This window comes from Equus przewalskii, chromosome 1 (genome assembly GCF_037783145.1).
Source record: "Equus przewalskii isolate Varuska chromosome 1, EquPr2, whole genome shotgun sequence".
NCBI lineage: Eukaryota > Metazoa > Chordata > Mammalia > Perissodactyla > Equidae > Equus > Equus przewalskii.
This window is the reverse complement of record NC_091831.1, coordinates 104,796,341-104,814,376: the sequence shown is the minus strand read 5'-3', so window position 1 is coordinate 104,814,376 and position 18,036 is coordinate 104,796,341. Positions and strand designations below refer to the sequence as shown.

General features: G+C 44.4%; 1 protein-coding gene across 15 annotated transcripts in view; it reads left to right on the top strand.

Moving 5' to 3' along the window:
- TTC23 (tetratricopeptide repeat domain 23) overlaps positions 1-18,036 on the top strand; it is a 94,349-nt gene that overhangs the window by 73,523 nt on the left and 2,790 nt on the right. For 8 of the 15 annotated variants that reach the window (XM_070619530.1, XM_070619554.1, XM_070619548.1 and 5 more), the window contains 2 exons: positions 3,571-3,720; positions 12,318-12,440. In XM_070619530.1, coding sequence (XP_070475631.1) covers positions 3,571-3,720; positions 12,318-12,440 — 273 coding nt within the window. The remainder of the gene's footprint in view (positions 1-3,570; positions 3,721-12,317; positions 12,441-18,036) is intronic. The other 7 variants (XM_070619588.1, XM_070619593.1, XM_070619606.1 and 4 more) reach the window with 1 other exon arrangement.

Below are 18,036 nucleotides of genomic sequence, written 5' to 3'. Positions count from 1 at the left end.
AAAATGGAACAAGACCCACAGTTGATGTTTTATTGGTAATTAAACCCTTGGGAACTTATTCCGTGCAAAGCCCAACAGCTACCAGAAAGCCACATGCTGTGGCTTGATTTATATAGAACATCTATATATATATTTTTTTCAACTCTAACCTATCACAGCAAGTACTTGAGAGGAAAACCTTTTCATTTCCTTTGCTCTTCTGTAGATCTTCTTCCCTAACCCTTAATCTCCCACTCCTGTCTCAATTGATGGAGTTTAAGGAACAGAGTTTTTAATCTGGATGCACCCGTGTTCCTCAGGCCAAAGTAGAGCTACAGTAACAATAACAAATGGAGTTTCCATATTTTTCTGGATCACCCAAGCAAGTAGAGAGGGGCTTTCCAGGGGCCTCAGATTCTAGCGCATCTCTAGAAGTTCTATGGGAATGCTCAGATCAGAAGTCTGGGAGGAAGTCTGCTCCCGTCCTGTCTCACCCCTTCCAGCTCATCCCATCATTTTCACCTCCAAAATGCACCTTGAATCCATCTATTGGCCACCATCTCCACCTCCACTCATCATCGTCCTCTGCCTGGACCACTCTAACAAACTCCACGCCCCCAGCTGCTGCTTCCACTCCTGCCCTTTCCTAATCCATTCTGAACAAGGAAGCTACCATGAGCTTTTCAAAAAGCAGGTCGGCTCAGTGAACCCCATTTGTAAAATACTCCAGTGGCTTCTCAGTGCCCCTAAGATAAACCAGAGTCCCATTTGGCCCACAATACCTTGCATGATCTGGATTCTGCTGACATTGCCACTCTCTCTTCTGCCCCCTCCCCCGATCCATGTTCTGGCCACACTGGCCTTTTCTAATCCTCACTTCCCGGCAGTGCCAGCTTTTGTCTCCTGCTGCTAGAAGGCTCTTCTCCATTCAGCCCCTGGCTAATGCAGATCCATCCTTCAGGACTCATCAGCTTGCCTGATTCCTCTCCCCAGTTTTCACTGGATTCTCCTCATTATTCTTCCTCATAGAATCCTATTTGATATAATTATATATTTGTAAGTAAAAATGTGGATGTTTACTGTCTGTCCCCTGACTAGACCGAATTCCACAAGTGCAAGGACCCTCTTGCTGGTGGAGGAAATGAGGAGCAGATGGGTGGATGGATGCTGGGCTGTGGGCTGCCTGACTGCTCTGGCTACTGCAGGGCATCCGTCACTCCCCGGTTCCTGTGTGGCTTCCTGCCCTGATATCTGTTGTCACCGATGCTACATCCCACCGCCCTTCCCCACATCACCCAAATCAGTGGTGTTGATCTAAAGATGTACCTTGCTCCCCCAGGCCACCCTTGGAGATTTTAGAAAACCAGCTCTTTTCGTTCTAGGGCCCCTGCCAGCCCTTCCAGTGCCCTTGTAAGAACAGAAAAAGCTACCTCTTCCTCAGGTGGATGCAGCCTGTGCTGCAGCACATTGCTTGAAGAGCAGAACACAGGCTGAATTTCAGCCCTCCTCATTCTCCTGCCAGGCGCCCTTGCTCATGGCACAACCCGCCCAACCGAACGTGGCAACCTTGAGTTGTGCTCACCCTTGGTTGCAGACCTCTCACTGTGGGTTCTAGCAGGAGTCAGCCGACAAGGGCTGGGCCTGAGGACAGTCCCAAGCATGAGCATGGGGCTGTGTTCAGACCACCCCAGAGATGATCCACAGCCTACACCAACAGGAAGGTGATCTTTGGGGAGGAAAATGCCTTTTATGGTAAAATGTAATTGAAGGTCTCTCTGCCACAGGTTGAGATACTCTGTGTTGGTTTATCTTCTAGTTGTACCTCTCTGCTGCTCAAGAGCCTCCTCTGACTTCTTAACCCATCAGAAAATCTACACTACTCAGGCTGACACGAAGGCCCTCCACCCCCAGCCCAGACTGTGACTCCTGCCTCAGCGACCTCTGCTCGCTCCCTGGTTTCTCTGCTGCACTCAGATTAGTCTGCTCACTGGCCCCGAACATGCCGTGTGCTTCTCCCACCTTGTGCCTGTGGTCCCAGTTTCCTCTGCCCTCTTCTCAGCCCACCGAAGTCCTGTTTATTCTTTACTCCTCTCCGTTAAGCTTTTCCAGCTCTCAGAGGCTGACACAGTCTGTTTCCTCTAAACCCCTGTGCTATCTCTTCCATTGCCATCTCCACTTGCTGTTCAAGTTTGTGCACATCCATCTCTAGTTTCCCTGTTCAGGCTGTAAAGGGCATTGAAAGCTTCATTTAGGAAAAGCAGTCTGGCTCTTCTTTCCATCACTGGCTCCTCAAAGCCTGACAACCAAGTCCCACGGAAAACTACCAACCCTAACACTTGCACCAAGTCAGGTCCTTGCTCACAGATGGAGAGGGCAGACATGGTACCCTGGGCATAGCGGGCTTTAGCATCAGGCAAGTCCCTCATGTACTGAGGTGGGTCACACACCTCGCAAGTTACACAATTTCTCCACCCCTTCAGCAGTTCCTCTTTCCACCTAAGAAACTGTTTCTGCCTCGTTAGCACCTTTGCTGTGGTTCCCCCACCCCACCGCCAGCACCTAACCATATTATTACCAATAAAAGGAGTAAAGTCCTTGCTAGCTCCTTGTGTCTGTGGAGCGCTATCAGGACACCTCCAGGCCTGGGCAGTGGGGAAGGCTCCTTTGCTGGGTCCTGCATTATTTAGCCGTTGAATTCAGTGTTCATGTTCTGCAGCTGCCATGGTGCTTTCATGTAGAAGATCCTGGAAGAATTTCAGGAGAAATGTGGGAGGTCATTACACAGGGTTTTCCCTCTCTATATCTTGGTGTCTGACTGAAGAGATTAATATCAGAAGATATTGGTTTCTAACCACCTCATGTTTTTATTCCATGGTATAAATAAATCAGACAAACCAAACAAAGTGTCAAATATATTTAATTTTTTAATCACGTTTCTTTTGATTTCCTAAATTGTTTCCTATGAGAAATAGAAAACCCCGGAGTATGTTCTGGATGTTCTGTAAGTAGATAACTAGCCAGGAAACTATGGTTTCCACTTTTGTGAGAACATCACTGTGCACAGAGCTGGAAGAACCAGCATCCAAATAAGATTAAAATTACTGGCCGGATTCAGATCCTAGCTCTACCATTGATGACCTGTCTGGCTCTGAGCAAGTTTCTTGACTGCTCTGTGCCTCAGTTTCCTCCTCTGTCAAATCAGGATTACAATTGCACTTACCTAAAGGAGACAGAATTAAGTGAGCTCACACAGGTAAACTGTTTAGCACTGTTCTTGACACCAAAGGACACGAGACACGTTAGCTTTTGTTCTTACTAAACTAAAATGGATTCTTGTGATGTCTGAAGTGACTTCTTCTCCAGGGATCCTTCATGCATTCTCTCTTCATAGTTCACACTTTTTCTCCCATGTATGTTATTCCTGTTTCCTATTTAACCAGAGGAACATAGGTGCCACTCATGAGACAGTCTACCCAAACTCATTCCCCTAAAAAGTGAAAATACACATCAGTTACATCATTTTTCTAAGAGGCATTGATTTTTATCAGCCTTTGCATTTTATCACCTGACAGCTTTTTGTTCCTTTCACAGAGAGCAAGCTCGATCCAGAGAGAGTCCCTGGAAGCTAAAGTGGGGGTGTTTGGCGATCTCAGTCCCGAGGTGGCAGAGACATACCAGCTCCTGGGCAGGGCCGACCTGGCGCAGGGGAACCACAGCGGGGCCCACAGGAAACTGAAGAAGGTAAAGCTGGAGCCAGTCATAATGCAGAGAAAAGCTGACCCTCCTTCCCTACGGGTCAGTTTCTCTCTGTCTACCAAGCTCTTTTTAAATGAAACTTCATAAGTGGCTTATTTAGGTAAGATGATATCACTTCTTTTTGAATTTTTATTGAGTTAATGATAGGTTACAATCTTGTGAAATTTCACTTGTACGTTATTGTTTGTCAGTCGTGTTAATCCATCCTGCCACTCTGTGTCTTTTGATTGGAGAATTCAATCCATTTACATTTAGAGTGATTATTTACATATGAGGGATTATTTCTGCCATTTTATTGCTTGTTTTCCAGTTCTTCTACTTGCCCTTGTTTCTCGCCCTGTGTATTTCAGGCTACCAGTTCAGTTTGGTAGTTCTCTTGTGATGGTTTTCTTAGTTTTCTCTGTGTTTATCATTTGTGTCTCTGTTCTGATTCTTTGCTTAGTGGTTACCATGAGGTTTGTATAAAAAGTCTCGTAGATGAGGGGCTGGCCCCGTGGCCGAGTGGTTAAGTTCGCGCACTCCGCTGCAGGCGGCCCAGTGTTTCGTTGGTTCGAATCCTGGGCGCGGACATGGCACTGCTCATCAAACCACGCTGAGGCAGCGTCCCACATGCCACAACTAGAAGGACCCACAACAAAGAATATACAACTATGTACTGGGGGGCTTTAGGGAGAAAAAGGAAAAAATAAAATCTTTAAAAATAAAAAAAATAAAAAAAAAAAAGAAAGTTCTCTCTTACCCCATTCCAGCTCCTCTGAGGGTGGCTCCAGCCTCTCTGCCCTCCGTTGTTTGGCTGCTGTGGGTCTCTGACAATCTCTGTGTTATTAGGATTTTTTGGTTGGAATTCAGTTGCTCCTTTTGTTTGTAATTTAGAGGGGAGAGAGTCCCAGGCAAGCTCACTCCGCCATGTCACTGACATCCAAGATGATATCACTTTTGCAGTTAATCTAACCTAACAGTTTTTGGGTAAAAAATATAATAGTCATCCTATACACTTATATTTTCAAATGAATTATCAATTATTTTTTCCCATACAAATAATTTTTAATTTTTATGTAGTGTAGTTTATCAGTCTTTTATTTTGTTGTGCTCTCTTTCTGTACACCCAGTTTCTACAGGAATTCTTCTGTGTGTTCTTCTAGTACTTTTGTATTTATTTCTTTTTAAATTTGGAGTTTATTTGTGTGGATGGTGTGAAGTATGGATCTAATGTTATCTTTTCTCCAAATGCCTACCCAATTGTCCAGCACCATTTCACTAAAGATCCCGTCTATGCTCCTGTGATTTGAGATAACATCTTCATCATGTACTACAGTTCCATATGTACTTGAGTCTATTTCTGGATTTCTGTTCTATTCCTCTGATCTCTTTGCTTATTCAAATGTCAGGACCTCATTGTTTTAATTATAGAGATTCATAGCATGATTTAATATCTGGCGGGACTAGGTGCCCTTCATGATTTTTCTCCCTCTAGAATGTCAGGTTTTGTAGATCTTCTTCCATGTTTATTTTTCACATAAATTTTAGTATCAACTTGTCTAGTTCCATAGGAGGATTGTATTATTTGTAAATGAACTGGAAAACTGATATCTTTCTGATGTTGAGTCATTTTACCCAAGAACAAGGGATGTCTTTGTATTTGTTCATATCTACTTTCGTATCATTCAAGCACATTTAAAAATGTACCTTATATAGGTTTTGCACATTTCTTATTAGACTGACCTCTAAGCATTTTATCTTCTTTAATACTATTGTAAATGGAGTTTTATCCACTATTAATCTTTTGATTAGTTATTTTTATATATATGAAGACTATAGGTTTCTCTACATTAATTTCATATTCTGCTAGCTTGCTTAATTCTTTTCTTGCTTTAGTTAATTTGAGTATTGATTCTCTCAGGTCTTTCAAGTATACTTTTAGATCATCTGAGAATAGTTTTACTTTTTGTTTTCTAATTCTTATGACTCTAACTGATTTCTCTTATCTAATTGCATTGGCTCATACTTCCATTACAGTAATAAATAGTAGTGAGATAATAGGCATCTTTGCCTTGTTCCTGATTTTAGTGGAAATGCCTCTAGTCATTCTTCATTTAGTAGATGCTGGCTTTAAGACTAAAGGTTATGTATTTTATCAAGTTAAGGAAGTATCTATCAATTTCTATTTTCTTGAGTTTTTTTTAATTAAAAATAAGTGTTGGATTTTATCAAAGCCTTTTTCAGCATCAATGGAGATAATCAGATGATTCTTCTTAAATCATTTAATATGGAGTTCTTTTATTATATCATTGAACCAAACTTGCGATCCTGGAATAAATCCCCTTAGTCATATTGAATTATTTTCTTAACATGATGTTGATTCTGTTTGCTAATATTTATTTTAGGACTTTTGTAAGTGATGTTTATTTAAGTATCAATGTTATATTTGCTTCATAAAAATAATTTGGAAGTTTACTTTTATTTTCTATGCACTGAAAGAATTTTTGCAGCATTAAAACTATCTAGTCTTTGAAGGTTTGTACCTCCTGTGAAACTCTTTAGGCCTGGTGCTTTTTTGTGGGTAAATTCCTTGACAATTTTCTCTATTTCTTCTACAAAAAATTGGTCTGTTGAAGCTTTCTATCTTTAATGGAGTCATTTTGGTAAATTGTATTTTTCTAGGAAATTATCTGTCTCACTTATATTTTCAGATTGATTTGCATACTTTCAAAGTAGGCTTATGAATTTTAAAAATTTCTACTTTTTTAAGTTATTTTCCCATTGTAATTTCTTAATTTTATGTTTGGATTTTCTCACTTTTTTCTTCACTGAGTTAGTTGTTTGTCTGTTTTGTTAATTTTCCCAAAGAACCAGGATTTTAATTCCATAGGTTACTTGTCTTCCTATTCTCTAATTCATAATTTCTGATTTTATCTTTATTATTTCTTTCCTTGTGACTTATTTTGTTTTACTTTGTTGGACTCTTTTTCTATCATTTTGAGTTTGGAATTTAACTCATTTGTTTTCATTTTTATTAAAGTGTTTTAGGCTAAGTGTTTAGCCTCATATTGTTGCTTTCAATGTATCTCATAAGTTCTGTCATGTTGAGTTTTTATTACCTTAATTGGTTTTAAAATGGGGAAAACCTGAGAATCTCTAAGTAATATAACTGACTAGACCCAAAAGAATTAACTTTAGTTCTGAGTAGGCTGTCCTATAAGTCAAGCCTTTTTCTCTTCTTATGACTTTTCTGATTCTGCTGCAAAAGGCACCATGTGTGGTGCCTATTTTTAAATGAGATAACACATATGTCTATTATTAGCTAGTCAGCAAATAGTCATTAGGCACCTTCTAGGGGCCAGTTACTGTGCTAGGCAGACCTGGGAAAAAACAATGACCAAGACAAATATGCTTCTTGTCTTTGTGAGACTTTTCAGTCTAGCCAAGAAGATATATATAAAAGCAATCATTTCAGGTAATTTAAACATTACACATGTGTCAAAGACTTTATGGTGAAAGAAGAGGTGAGAAGAGAAGCTGAAGATGGCAGTTGCTGTTTTGCTCCATCACCTATTTCCATATAATAATAGCTAATGCCTATTGAGTGATTCTTATATCCCTGACTCTGTTAAATGATTTACATATGTACAAATATTTAACTTATTTAAACACTGCAGCAACCCTAAGAGTTGGGTACCTCTACTCTCTGTTTTTTACAAAGAGGGAAACTGAGGCTGAAAGGATGAGTGTCTCAGCCTTGATTGCCAAACTAGGAGTTGTCGGGCAGTCCATACTGGGCAGTCTATTCTACACTCCATCTATTTCACATTTTAGGCTTCCGAGTAAGATTTTGTTTGAACAAGGGCTTCCTATGCTTTAAAGAAGTTTAGAAACCAGTGGCACAGTGGGGAGAATGCCAAGATCAGGATAGTAGGAGTTTTTGGGTTGCCGCTGAGGGAATACAACTCAAACTAGCTCAGGTATAAAGCAGCATCTACTGTTTTGTGGTTTCCAAGGAAGAGCCAATAGGCAGATGATTAGCAGGGCAAGGAGGCATCCGAGCCTCAGGAGAAAGTGCTGAGGCCAGAATCTACCACCACCAGGGCTGTCTTTGCCCAAGACTGCTGCCTGCTTCTCTCTGCACATCCTCCTCCTCCTCTCTCGTGGCAGTGTCTCCCCTCGAGATGGAGATCATGGCTGCCAGCCCTCCAGAATTTTACTTCCTACCCCCATGCCTTTTCTCAATCACAGCTTGAAAGCTCTCAGGGAAAGGCTGATAGGCCTGGCTTGAATCTGCTGCCCACCCTGGATCAGTCAGCTAAGGCCAGGGGTGTGGTAGGGTGTAAGAACATGGTGGCTCTAAGGCAGTGGAATCCCTGGGATGGAGGTGGTACAGGAAACATAGTCCCATAGTCAGAAGACCTCAGACAGGGTCACTAGAGCCCCTCCCTATTTTTGGAGCATATGCAGTGAGTACAATAGGCGTGTAGCAGCCCCTTCCCGTAGGAGTGTCTCAGGCCAGTGTGGGAATTACAGACTGCAAACATCGACATTATGTGCTAAGGTCTGTGCTACAGGTCCCTACTGGGATCTATGGGAGGGAAAGGGTTTAGGGAAGGTGTCTAGATAAGTAGTCCTGAAAAAGAGGATAGCCAGAGACGGGATTGCCCAGGTTGGAAAGGGGATGAAGAGGGGGCTCAGGGGTGAGAGAGCAAAGCCCGTTTAAGAAGCACAAAGCAGTTGGGGCTGACTATCTGTTGGGGGAGCACCTGGGAAGGACATAGGGGCAAGTCCCTGCGGCCGTGTTGGCCAAGCTAAGGGGCTGAGACTTCATCCTTTAAACAAGGGTCCCAAATGGCGGCCTGCAGGCCAGTCGAACCCACTGCCTGTTTTCGTATGGCCCCAAGTTAGAAACTGTCTTTACAGATCATAAAATCTGTACTCATTTTACAGATGATCACATATTGATTTGATGGTGGGGAACACTAACTTTGAACCCAACTGAGTGAAATGTTATCCCCCTCCTCTGAAAAGGAAATCCATTCTTCTCTTTAGTAGAACTAGATTACAAAAAAAACTGCACTCATCATTATTGTTATATCTTGAATTTCATCTATAAAAGTTTGTGGAAATTTGTTTTCTCTCTTGTTACATAAGTGCATAGTACTTACCTACAGAGTGGCCTCAATTTTTGTCTCTTGGCCCGCAAAGCCTACAATATTTACTATCTGGTCTTTTGCAGAAAATGTTTTCCAAACCTCACTCTAAGCAGCTGCGAGCTGCTGAGGGAATTTTAAGCACGGCACAACAGGTCTATATTTGTACTTTGGATTTGGAGTTTGTTTTTTTCTAAATCACCGTCAGGATAGTGTGGAGAATGCAATGGAGTGCCCCGAGAACTGAGGCAAGAGGCCTCAGTCTTCTCATCTGTAAAATGGAGGTAACAGCATCTCCAAGCCCCCTTCCCTTCCACAGCTGTTCTGAGGAGGGAATGAGGCTAGGGGAGTGGGGCTGCTTGGAGAAGCGCCAGCCTTGCCCCAGTGCAGGCCACTGAGGAGCACCTGAGGGAGAAGGGAGCTGCCTGCCCTTGGGAATCTCCGCTTTCCTTCCCTTTCCTCTTTTCTCCCCTGAGAAGGGTAGATGAAATATGGAAAAACTCTCCCAAGGGTTCAGCCTAGCCACTCAACTCCAGGCAGGGGAGGGACCCCAGGAATGAGGGAGGGTGGGAGATGTTAGCAGAAGCGCAGGAAACTTGAGCAGGGGCCACACAAACCTTCATATGTGCTCCGTGCTGGCTCCCATGGGGCCTGGCTGGCACCACTATGGACCTCATGCTCCACACCAGGCTCACTGCTGACAGGGGGTGCTCATAATCATCCCTAATCCCATCAGCAACCTGCAGGGCGGACCTTACGAGCCCTGTTTTACAGACAGGGGCCTGAGGCTCTTAGAAGTGCCATAAATTGTCTACGGGCAGGTTACCCTTAAGTAAAGCCCCCCTCTTTCCTTTATGCCAGTGGTGCACCAAGCAGGGGTCTTCAACCCCCTGCCTCAGGGTCGCCTTCTGAACCAGAGCCTGGGGCAGGGGTCCAGGAGCCCAGGGATCTGCATTTCACCTTCTAGGGGGAAAGTTGCAAATCACTGCTCTGGGCCACACCCCCACCCAAGGGGCTGAACATCAGCTCAGCTTCAAGAAACTCTCAGCTTTCATCATCCCTGAAACCTGTAGTGGAAGTTGGTGACATTTTTTCCTTTCCTTTGGCCTCATTAACCATCAATCCTGAAAACAACGGCTTTGACATTTAAAGCTTTCTGGCCATTTGCTGGGATCAGAGAGGAAAGGGTTGAATCTGACATCTCTGTAGGTTGTGCGTGCTGTGGGACATGCAGTCCTCATTCCACTGCTCTCTGGGTACCCAGTTGAGGACAGGGCCGGCTACTCCATGAACACCACGGCACACACGGGGCTTGAAACCTGCCTTTCACATCTGCTGCTGAACTGGACTTTCTCAAATGCCGTATTTAGCACTGGGCTCTGCGGAGCCAGCAGCAGCTTTTTAAAGCTACCAGCCAAGTGCTGCTCTTGTTTTTATCACAACAACAGCTGCATCCCCCCAGTTTTCAACTCTGGAGCAGGGCTCCATTGACTACTGGCCTCTCCAGATGTGCCCTCCTGTGCTGAATGGCCCATGCATCGCCCTGCGGGCATGAAAAACAGGAAGGCATGAGAGACAAAGCAGACAGTGGAATTGGATTACTAAGAAGAAAACCATATTATTGATCTGTCTTTCAAAGGCATCTGCCTTCAGGGGAAAATTGGAGAATTCTGCTGGCTCCAGATGGAAATTTCCACAGCAAAAGTTCACATGCTTTTGCAACATAGAGACCTGGTTTGATTCTAGGATGGGCATCGTTGCCAAGATTTTCTTCGAGGTGAAAGGCTGCCAAAAAGAATTTGCGAAGACTGTTTCCTAGGTCAGTAGCATCTCAGGCCTAATCCTGGGCCCAGTTACAGTGCGCAGTTGGGATTGGGTCCCGTCTCGGTCTTGCCTCCTTATTAGATACTGTCATCCTCAGGGTTCGGTCCAAGACCCGACTACTTTATAGCTGCGAACAGTAAACATTTCCATAAAAGAACAACATAATTTTATGTGACCTCTTTCTGAAAGAAATCCAAAGCCTACTAAAATGAATCATTTGAAGAAAGGCGAGGGAAAATGGTTTTCATTTATAGATTGTAGGTGAGAAAGCCAACCCTGGGAGGGTCTTAGGTGGTGATGGGTTAAGACACAACCATGAGAACCGGCTGTCAGGTCTTTGGCTGTATTCCAGCCATTCCTCCAACCAGCCAAACACACAGAGCCTTCTGATAGGGCCATACTTTATACACAGTTCATGTCCTGTGGTGCTATCAGTGCCCACTTGGTTTTTCTTTCCCTTTAGCATACATGGTGTTTTCCCATGTATGGTTGCCCTGGATACCAGGAAATCCAGAGCCAAGTCTGGAGTCCCCGCAGAGCCCTGTGTTAACCTACACTGTTTTCACGTATAGAGTCTTACTTGTCCTCGATCCTGATTTTTCTAACTGTCTTTGACCCACTGTTGGGCTACAGCAGTCCACTTCAAATCTTCTGAAAAAGAGGAAGGTCATAATCACATTAATTTCATATAAAAAAAATGCTGCCCTTGGGTTGAGAAGTGTGCTTAATGATGCTTCAAGCACTCCTTACTTGATTTTTGTGTATCAGTTGCTGTGGTATAAGAATGAGAGCTGATGGTTAAAGGGATCAAGGTCATCCATTCCTAACCTTCTGTGGGGAAAAGGTGGAGCCCACCTTGCCTGCTACAGGTGGGTGGAAATGAGAATTCCAGGGCTCCTGGCCACAGGCCGCCTTGCTTTCATCAGCTGCCAGGAAGAGCTGCTCTCCTTGGGGTCAGGCCCCCTAACCACGGCAGCCCACGCAGCGCCCCCCACCTTTGCTGTCTCTTAAAGAACACAGATAGGTAGTGTACTCAGACTGCCCATGGCCAAGGCCGCATCTGCTGTGGAGAGCTCCTCCAACGTCAGAACTCTCACTGTGGCTCGGTGAGTGCACAATGCCTTAGAAGTCCCTAAATTGGCATCAAGGTCTGGAAGGTGCAGAACCGTGAGTCTGGCAGACCGTCCTGGCCTGAGACTGTCTGCTGATTTGTTGGAGCCGCGCTGGAGGCAGAACCCTGAGTTTAGGGGGGATGGCCAGGGACGGAGGGACAGGCAAAATCTCCTCCTGCAGAAACGCAGCGTGACCTTAAACAAGTAGAGAGAGTGACGGTCAGGAATGGCTGGTGCGGACTGCACCAACTCAGTGAGGACTGAGCCAGACGGCTGAGCTACATCTCATGAGGGAAGTGGGCCCAGAAAAGGCTGCTCAAAAGTCTCGGCTTTAAGAGGGTCTAGATCCCTTGCTCTATCTGCCTCAGAAATAGGCAAGTCCAGCTCTTATATGAGAAGCTGGCTGTCTGCTTTAAAAAAGAAGCCTTAATCTCTATGTGGGGACCCAGCAGGAGTCCTCTCAATCGCACGTCCTACTGATGCTTCTGTTTTCTAAATATTTGTGTTGCAGTTGTCCTGGAGAAAGATGATGGTAGCTTGCTCCAAGACAGTGGCCCGGGGATGGAGCAAAGTCGTGGGGGAGTCGAGGGATGTCGATAAGGATATAGAGCCCACAACACTTGGCAACTCAGAGGTGAGGAGTGAGGGAGACGGTGAGGATGACCTCCAGGCGTCCGAGGCTGGCACTCAGTAGATACCTGGGAGAGCTTTCCAAACAGGGCCGCTCTGAGGAGCCGTGCGAGTTGCAGCGCCTGGGCTTCCCTGCCTCTCTCCCTTATCCCCCATTTCCCTCCTCGTCCTGCGCCCCTGGTGCCACCTTACCTGTCCTTCTCTCATGGGAGGCTTCCTACCCACCTGTGCGGCAATCCTCAGGTCTCAGATATGTGGCCCTCCAGATAAGGGAGCTCTGTGTGTGTGTGTGTGTGTGTGTGTGTGTGTGTGTGTGTACGCATGTGCATGTGTGTATGTGAGAGAGAGAGAAAGACGGATGCATGGTGTGCTCCCTCAACCACTTCCCATTCCTCTTGCCCAGGACGCCCCCCACCCCACCTCCCCACAACCTGGTGCCCTTCACCTGGCTGATTCCTCATCCTGCAGGTCTCAACTCGAATGTCACCTCAGAAAGGCCTTCACAGACCCAAGAACCCTCTACCCCACTGACACCCCTTTTCTTCTTTCACAGCCACGTGTTCTTTTCTCCTTTCCATAGCTCTTATCGTGAGCTGTTATGACATGTTTATTTACATATTTTTAAATACGTGGCTCCCTGCTAACATTGGAAACCCCCTGAGAGCAAGGCCCATTCTCTCCTCCGTCACTGAAGTGGGCACAGCGCTGGCCTATTGCAGGTCCTCAGGAAACACCTGCTGCAGGAAGGAGTGGGTATGGTGGGTGATGCAGGTCCAGGGAGCATGAGGCTGGTTTCTGAGCGGCTCGGGAAAACGCAGCCCCACCCGCACATGACCTGTTTCTGGGGGAAAATGCTATCTGATGACTTGTGTTTGGGTTTGTCCTTTCAGTGCCCCAGGTTTGTCATTTAAGTAATCATTTCTGCCTGCCTTGTAAAGATTAGAAAATGAAAGTATATTTGTGTTTTTCTATACATTTAAGACATTTCACACTTTGATGTAGTTTTTTTTTTTTAAATACTAGCCTTGAGAATTGACATGAAAACAGAAGACAGTTCATGAGGTCCTGGGTAACTTCTCCTCCTCGGACACACTCTAGCATCAGATAACGTGTAAAGAAGAGTAGTGATTTCAGATCCTGAGCGTTAGCATAGTTGAAGACAATTTACCTTTCTCTGGCTTTGTTTATCATTTCATATAAAGACAAAATACACATAATAGCATGACAAGCTGGCACAGACCTTTACCAGGCATGAAAAAGTATGTCTTTCTCAGTTTTCCATTGTTGGGTCATGTAGCCTGGCACTGAAACCGCCCTGGTCGCCCTGCCTGTTAGCAAATAGGCTGTGTTCCATCAGCAGTTTCACTGTCTGAAATTCCATGATAGAAATTATGATGCGATTCCAGGACTTAAGGCTGGAAGTTGAGAGAGGAAGGGACGGCCAGGGCACCCCCAGTCCACTTCTAAAGAGCTGCTTTATAAATAAATGGCCCTGTGTAACAGATTTTCAGAAATAGCACACACCGCCCCCACCACCCCCCCCCCCCCCCAAACCAGGAAATACGCTTCCTTGTGAGTTTGGGTATTTAACTGTTGTGGTTTTCTGAAGCCAGAATATACTGAGTTGGCTAACCTCCACATCATAGCTGCCACTGAGCCACTTCCCCCGGGTCCACACAGGGAAGGGTAAGACTCTGGGGCACAGAGGTAGGCTGTAGCTAGGAAGACAGCAAACTCATGGCTCCTATCCCAGCTTCCTTGGCTCCTGGGCTCCTTAGAAACCTAGCTTTCAAAACTCAAAGTCATGTCAAAAACAACTTTAAAAGTTCACTCAAATGCTTAAGATGGTGTCTTAACCACCCTGGCTTTAGGAATGACTCCTGAGAGAAGGCAGCCCACGGTCACTGTACTCCTCCTGCTACTGCCCTTGCCCACATCACGATGGTGAAGGGTGGTAACACTGCACCCACAGCGGGCTTCCTTACCACTGGGTTCTGGGGCTGACCTGTCCCTGGAGCCCTGGGCTCCGACCATGTCTTAAGGCTCCATATAAGAATTTCCTCAGTTGATGGGGCCGGCCCCGTGGCTGAGTGGTTAAGTTCTTGCGCTCTGCTGCCGCGGCTCAGGGTTTTGCTGGTTCGGATCCTGGGCGTGGACATGGCTCTCCTCAATAAGCCACGCTGAGGCGGTGTCCCACATGCCACAACTAGAGGGACCCACAACTAAAAATATACAACTACATACCAGGGGACTTTGGGGAGAAGAACAAAAAATAAAAAAATAACTTTAAAAAAAAAAAAGAATTTCTTCAGTTGATCTGTTTGTTCACTTGTTGAGTCATTCATTCACTTAGCAAATATTGCACCTACTTACGTGCCAGGGACTGTGCAAGGCTCCAGGACACAAAGGTGAGCAAGACAAACGTGGCCCCCTTAGGGACAGCTTGGCGGCTACTGTAAAAGCGGGTGTTCCCTTTTGTCTTCCTGCAGGGGGTGGAAAGCTCCTTGTTTGGTATTTAAGGAATAACAGAAACACAAGTGACTTCTCCCAACCCCTGCAGAGAAAATCAAAGAGAATTACAGCAACATAATGGCTCCGAAAATTCACTGATACTCAAAATTTCAGGTTTTTTGTCTGCTTAAAGAAAAGTGAGAAACACTGTTGGGAGGCTGGTTTCAAACAGGAGGGCACTGGCCTCCTTGGAAGACTGGAGAACACAGAAAAGCTTTGTTTATGATGGAGAAGGTTTGGCTGTCAAGGTCTGAGGAGTTCTTGGCTTAGCTCAGGGACATGTTTACAATGCCTGGCTCCAGTGGGTTCAATCAACATTTATTGACTGTCTCTGTCAATGTCTAGGTTTTTAACAAAAGAAGGAAAATACCTACTTCACACAAAAATGAGTAAGCAAATTTAGCTAAGAGCAGCAAACACTGAAAAATTCAATTTGGCTTTCTTAGATAGTTAGACAGCTATGTAAACATTTTCTGGTGAAAGTCAGTAATGGGTTATTTTGCTATTTTAAAAAGGCAGCTCTTGAAGATGATTTCAGTTAGTGGATGAACCATTTTTCCCTGACTTGGTGCCCGGTGGGGCTGCCCCGGGTGCTGTCATCATAAAAGGGATTAGGGAGAGCAGAGGAGCTGCTTCCCTCTCCTAGGTGACATCCCTTTACTGTACATCTCTTCTCACTTCAGCTAGAATTTTGGGCAAATCTCTTTAGTGACAGTAAGTAGACTTTAAAAAAAAATCTCTTAATACCAGGAATAGAAGAATCTTAACTGAGGTCTGGGGGTAGGATGGGGTGGGGCTCACCTCCCTCTGGGCTTGATTATTGAACAGAGTCACTTTGCCCAACCGTGACGCTCTTTCCTAACTCCACCCCCTCTGTGAACAGAATGCTCTAGTGAAGATGATCACACAAGGTCTGGAATAGAGGTGGTTAATAGAACCAGTGAGAATTCATATAAGCGCTGTCAATTGTCATGTCATTCTTCTCAGGAATCTGTGAATATTCAGCTAATAGTGTCTCTTTCCCTAGAGAATGAGGGACCAGAGAGAAGCTGCTTCAACAAACAAAGGGGTAGGATGGAAATTTCTCCATCTTAGAAATTCCTTGGAAATTCCTCCAAGCTTTAGATCTTGGAGGCCATCTGTTAAAGCAAGGCGAACTGAGACTCTAGACTGTCTCAAATAATTGTGATAATGTCAGTAAAATTCTAATGCCACAGTGAATGTATTAACTCCAAAGCACATTGACATCAGCTCGTCTCAAAATGAGCTGCATTGGAACTCATTTTGAGCTGAAATATGTAAACAGGGAAGTTAGGGTAGGTGTCGAATTAGACCTGATCTTTTACACTGAATGGAGGCATTTCTGGCCATGTGGGAGAAAATGGAGTCTGTTCTGGCAAGGAGTGTGAGCCCGGAGAGAGGGCTCTCACTGACTAGCAGGAATGAGGGGAAAGCACGCTTGATTCTTGCTTTCTGAGCGCCTCCTCGGCCAGCCTGTGTGGAGTACGCTGTACCACGTTAACAAGGAGACAGGGAGACATACCCAGGTTCCATAGCTGTGCGCCAAGCGGGAGTGCTGAAAGACTTGAAAGACTTGACATCAATGTCATGGGTGTCAGAAACCCGGCCCCATCTCCTTCACCTCAAAGCAACACAGAACTTTCTCAAGGTTCTTAAACTTCCAAAGTCACAACAATCTATCCATGGAGTAAAGCAATCCTGCTCAAACCCACAGAATGAGTAGCACGTTGGCCGGCCTAGGCCAGGGCCCCAGTGCGGATTCAGACAGGCTGGGGCTTGCTGGGTGGAGGGGCTAGGAGCCTTGCCTTTGCAGAATTTGGATTATATACTAAATAGAGTAACAGACGAACTTTACTACTTCTTGATGTTATGTAATTCAACTAAGAAACAGTGAGTATTTTCTGTTATTTAAAAAAATCCTGTCATATTTTTATCTAATAACATTTCTTTCTTCCAAAAGACAAACCACATTTCTCAGTTTCCCGAACCACATCCTCAATTCCTCAGATTGAACCAAACCTTCAGATGGTTTTGATATTTTCCACAGCTCATAAAGACAAAGCATTTTGGCTGCTTGCATTTTAGTTTTCTTGAAGACCGAAAAACAGCGGGCAGACCAGAATGAACACAGTCTTCAGTGTGAAGTCCCCAAACCCTCACACTCTTTGTGACTCAAGCTGTTACCATGGAGAAAAACTAACGCAGTCTTTTAAAAATATATTATGGGGAGCCAGCCCGGTGGCATAGTAGTTAAGCGCTCCTCTTCAGCGGCCCAGGGTTCGTGGGTTCAGATCCGAGGTGGGGACCACTCATCAAGCCATGCTGTGGCGGCATCCCATATACAAAAGAGAGGAAGATTTAGACGAGGCACAGATGTTAGCTCAGAGACAATCTTTCTCATGCAAAAAGAAGAAGACTGGCAACATCTGTTAGCTCAGGGCCAATCTTCCTCACCAAAATATAAATAAATAAATAAAAATAAAAATATGTTATGAAATATTTCAGATATGCAGAAAAGTATGAAGAATGTAACAAACACATCTGAGCTCACTATTCAATATGAGGAATAAAATGTGACCCATACAGTTGAAGTCCCCTCTATAACCTTCCCCATCCCATCTCCAGTTAACTACTATCCTGAATTTGATAGCATTCCCATGTTTTCTTTATTATTTTACTGTGGTTTTGTTTTACATGTTTTTTAAGCTTCATATAAATTATATATAATATGCATTCAACTGCAATTTGCTTTTTTCTACTTTATAATCATGAGATTCGTCTATTGGATACACACATCAAAAATTTGTATGATATCATACAATACATATATATATCTCTCTATATATATATATCACAATTTACTTATCCATTATAAGTATTAGAAATTGTTCTACGAAGTGCTTGTGCCAATTTTCACACCCACTATCAATATATAAAAGAGTTCTCATTGCCTCATGTCTTCAATAAAGCTTGGTATTATCATTATCAGACTATAATTTTCACAATTTGATAGGTGAAGGGGCAATCTCACTGAAGTTTTAGTTTGCATTTTTGGTTACTAGTGACTT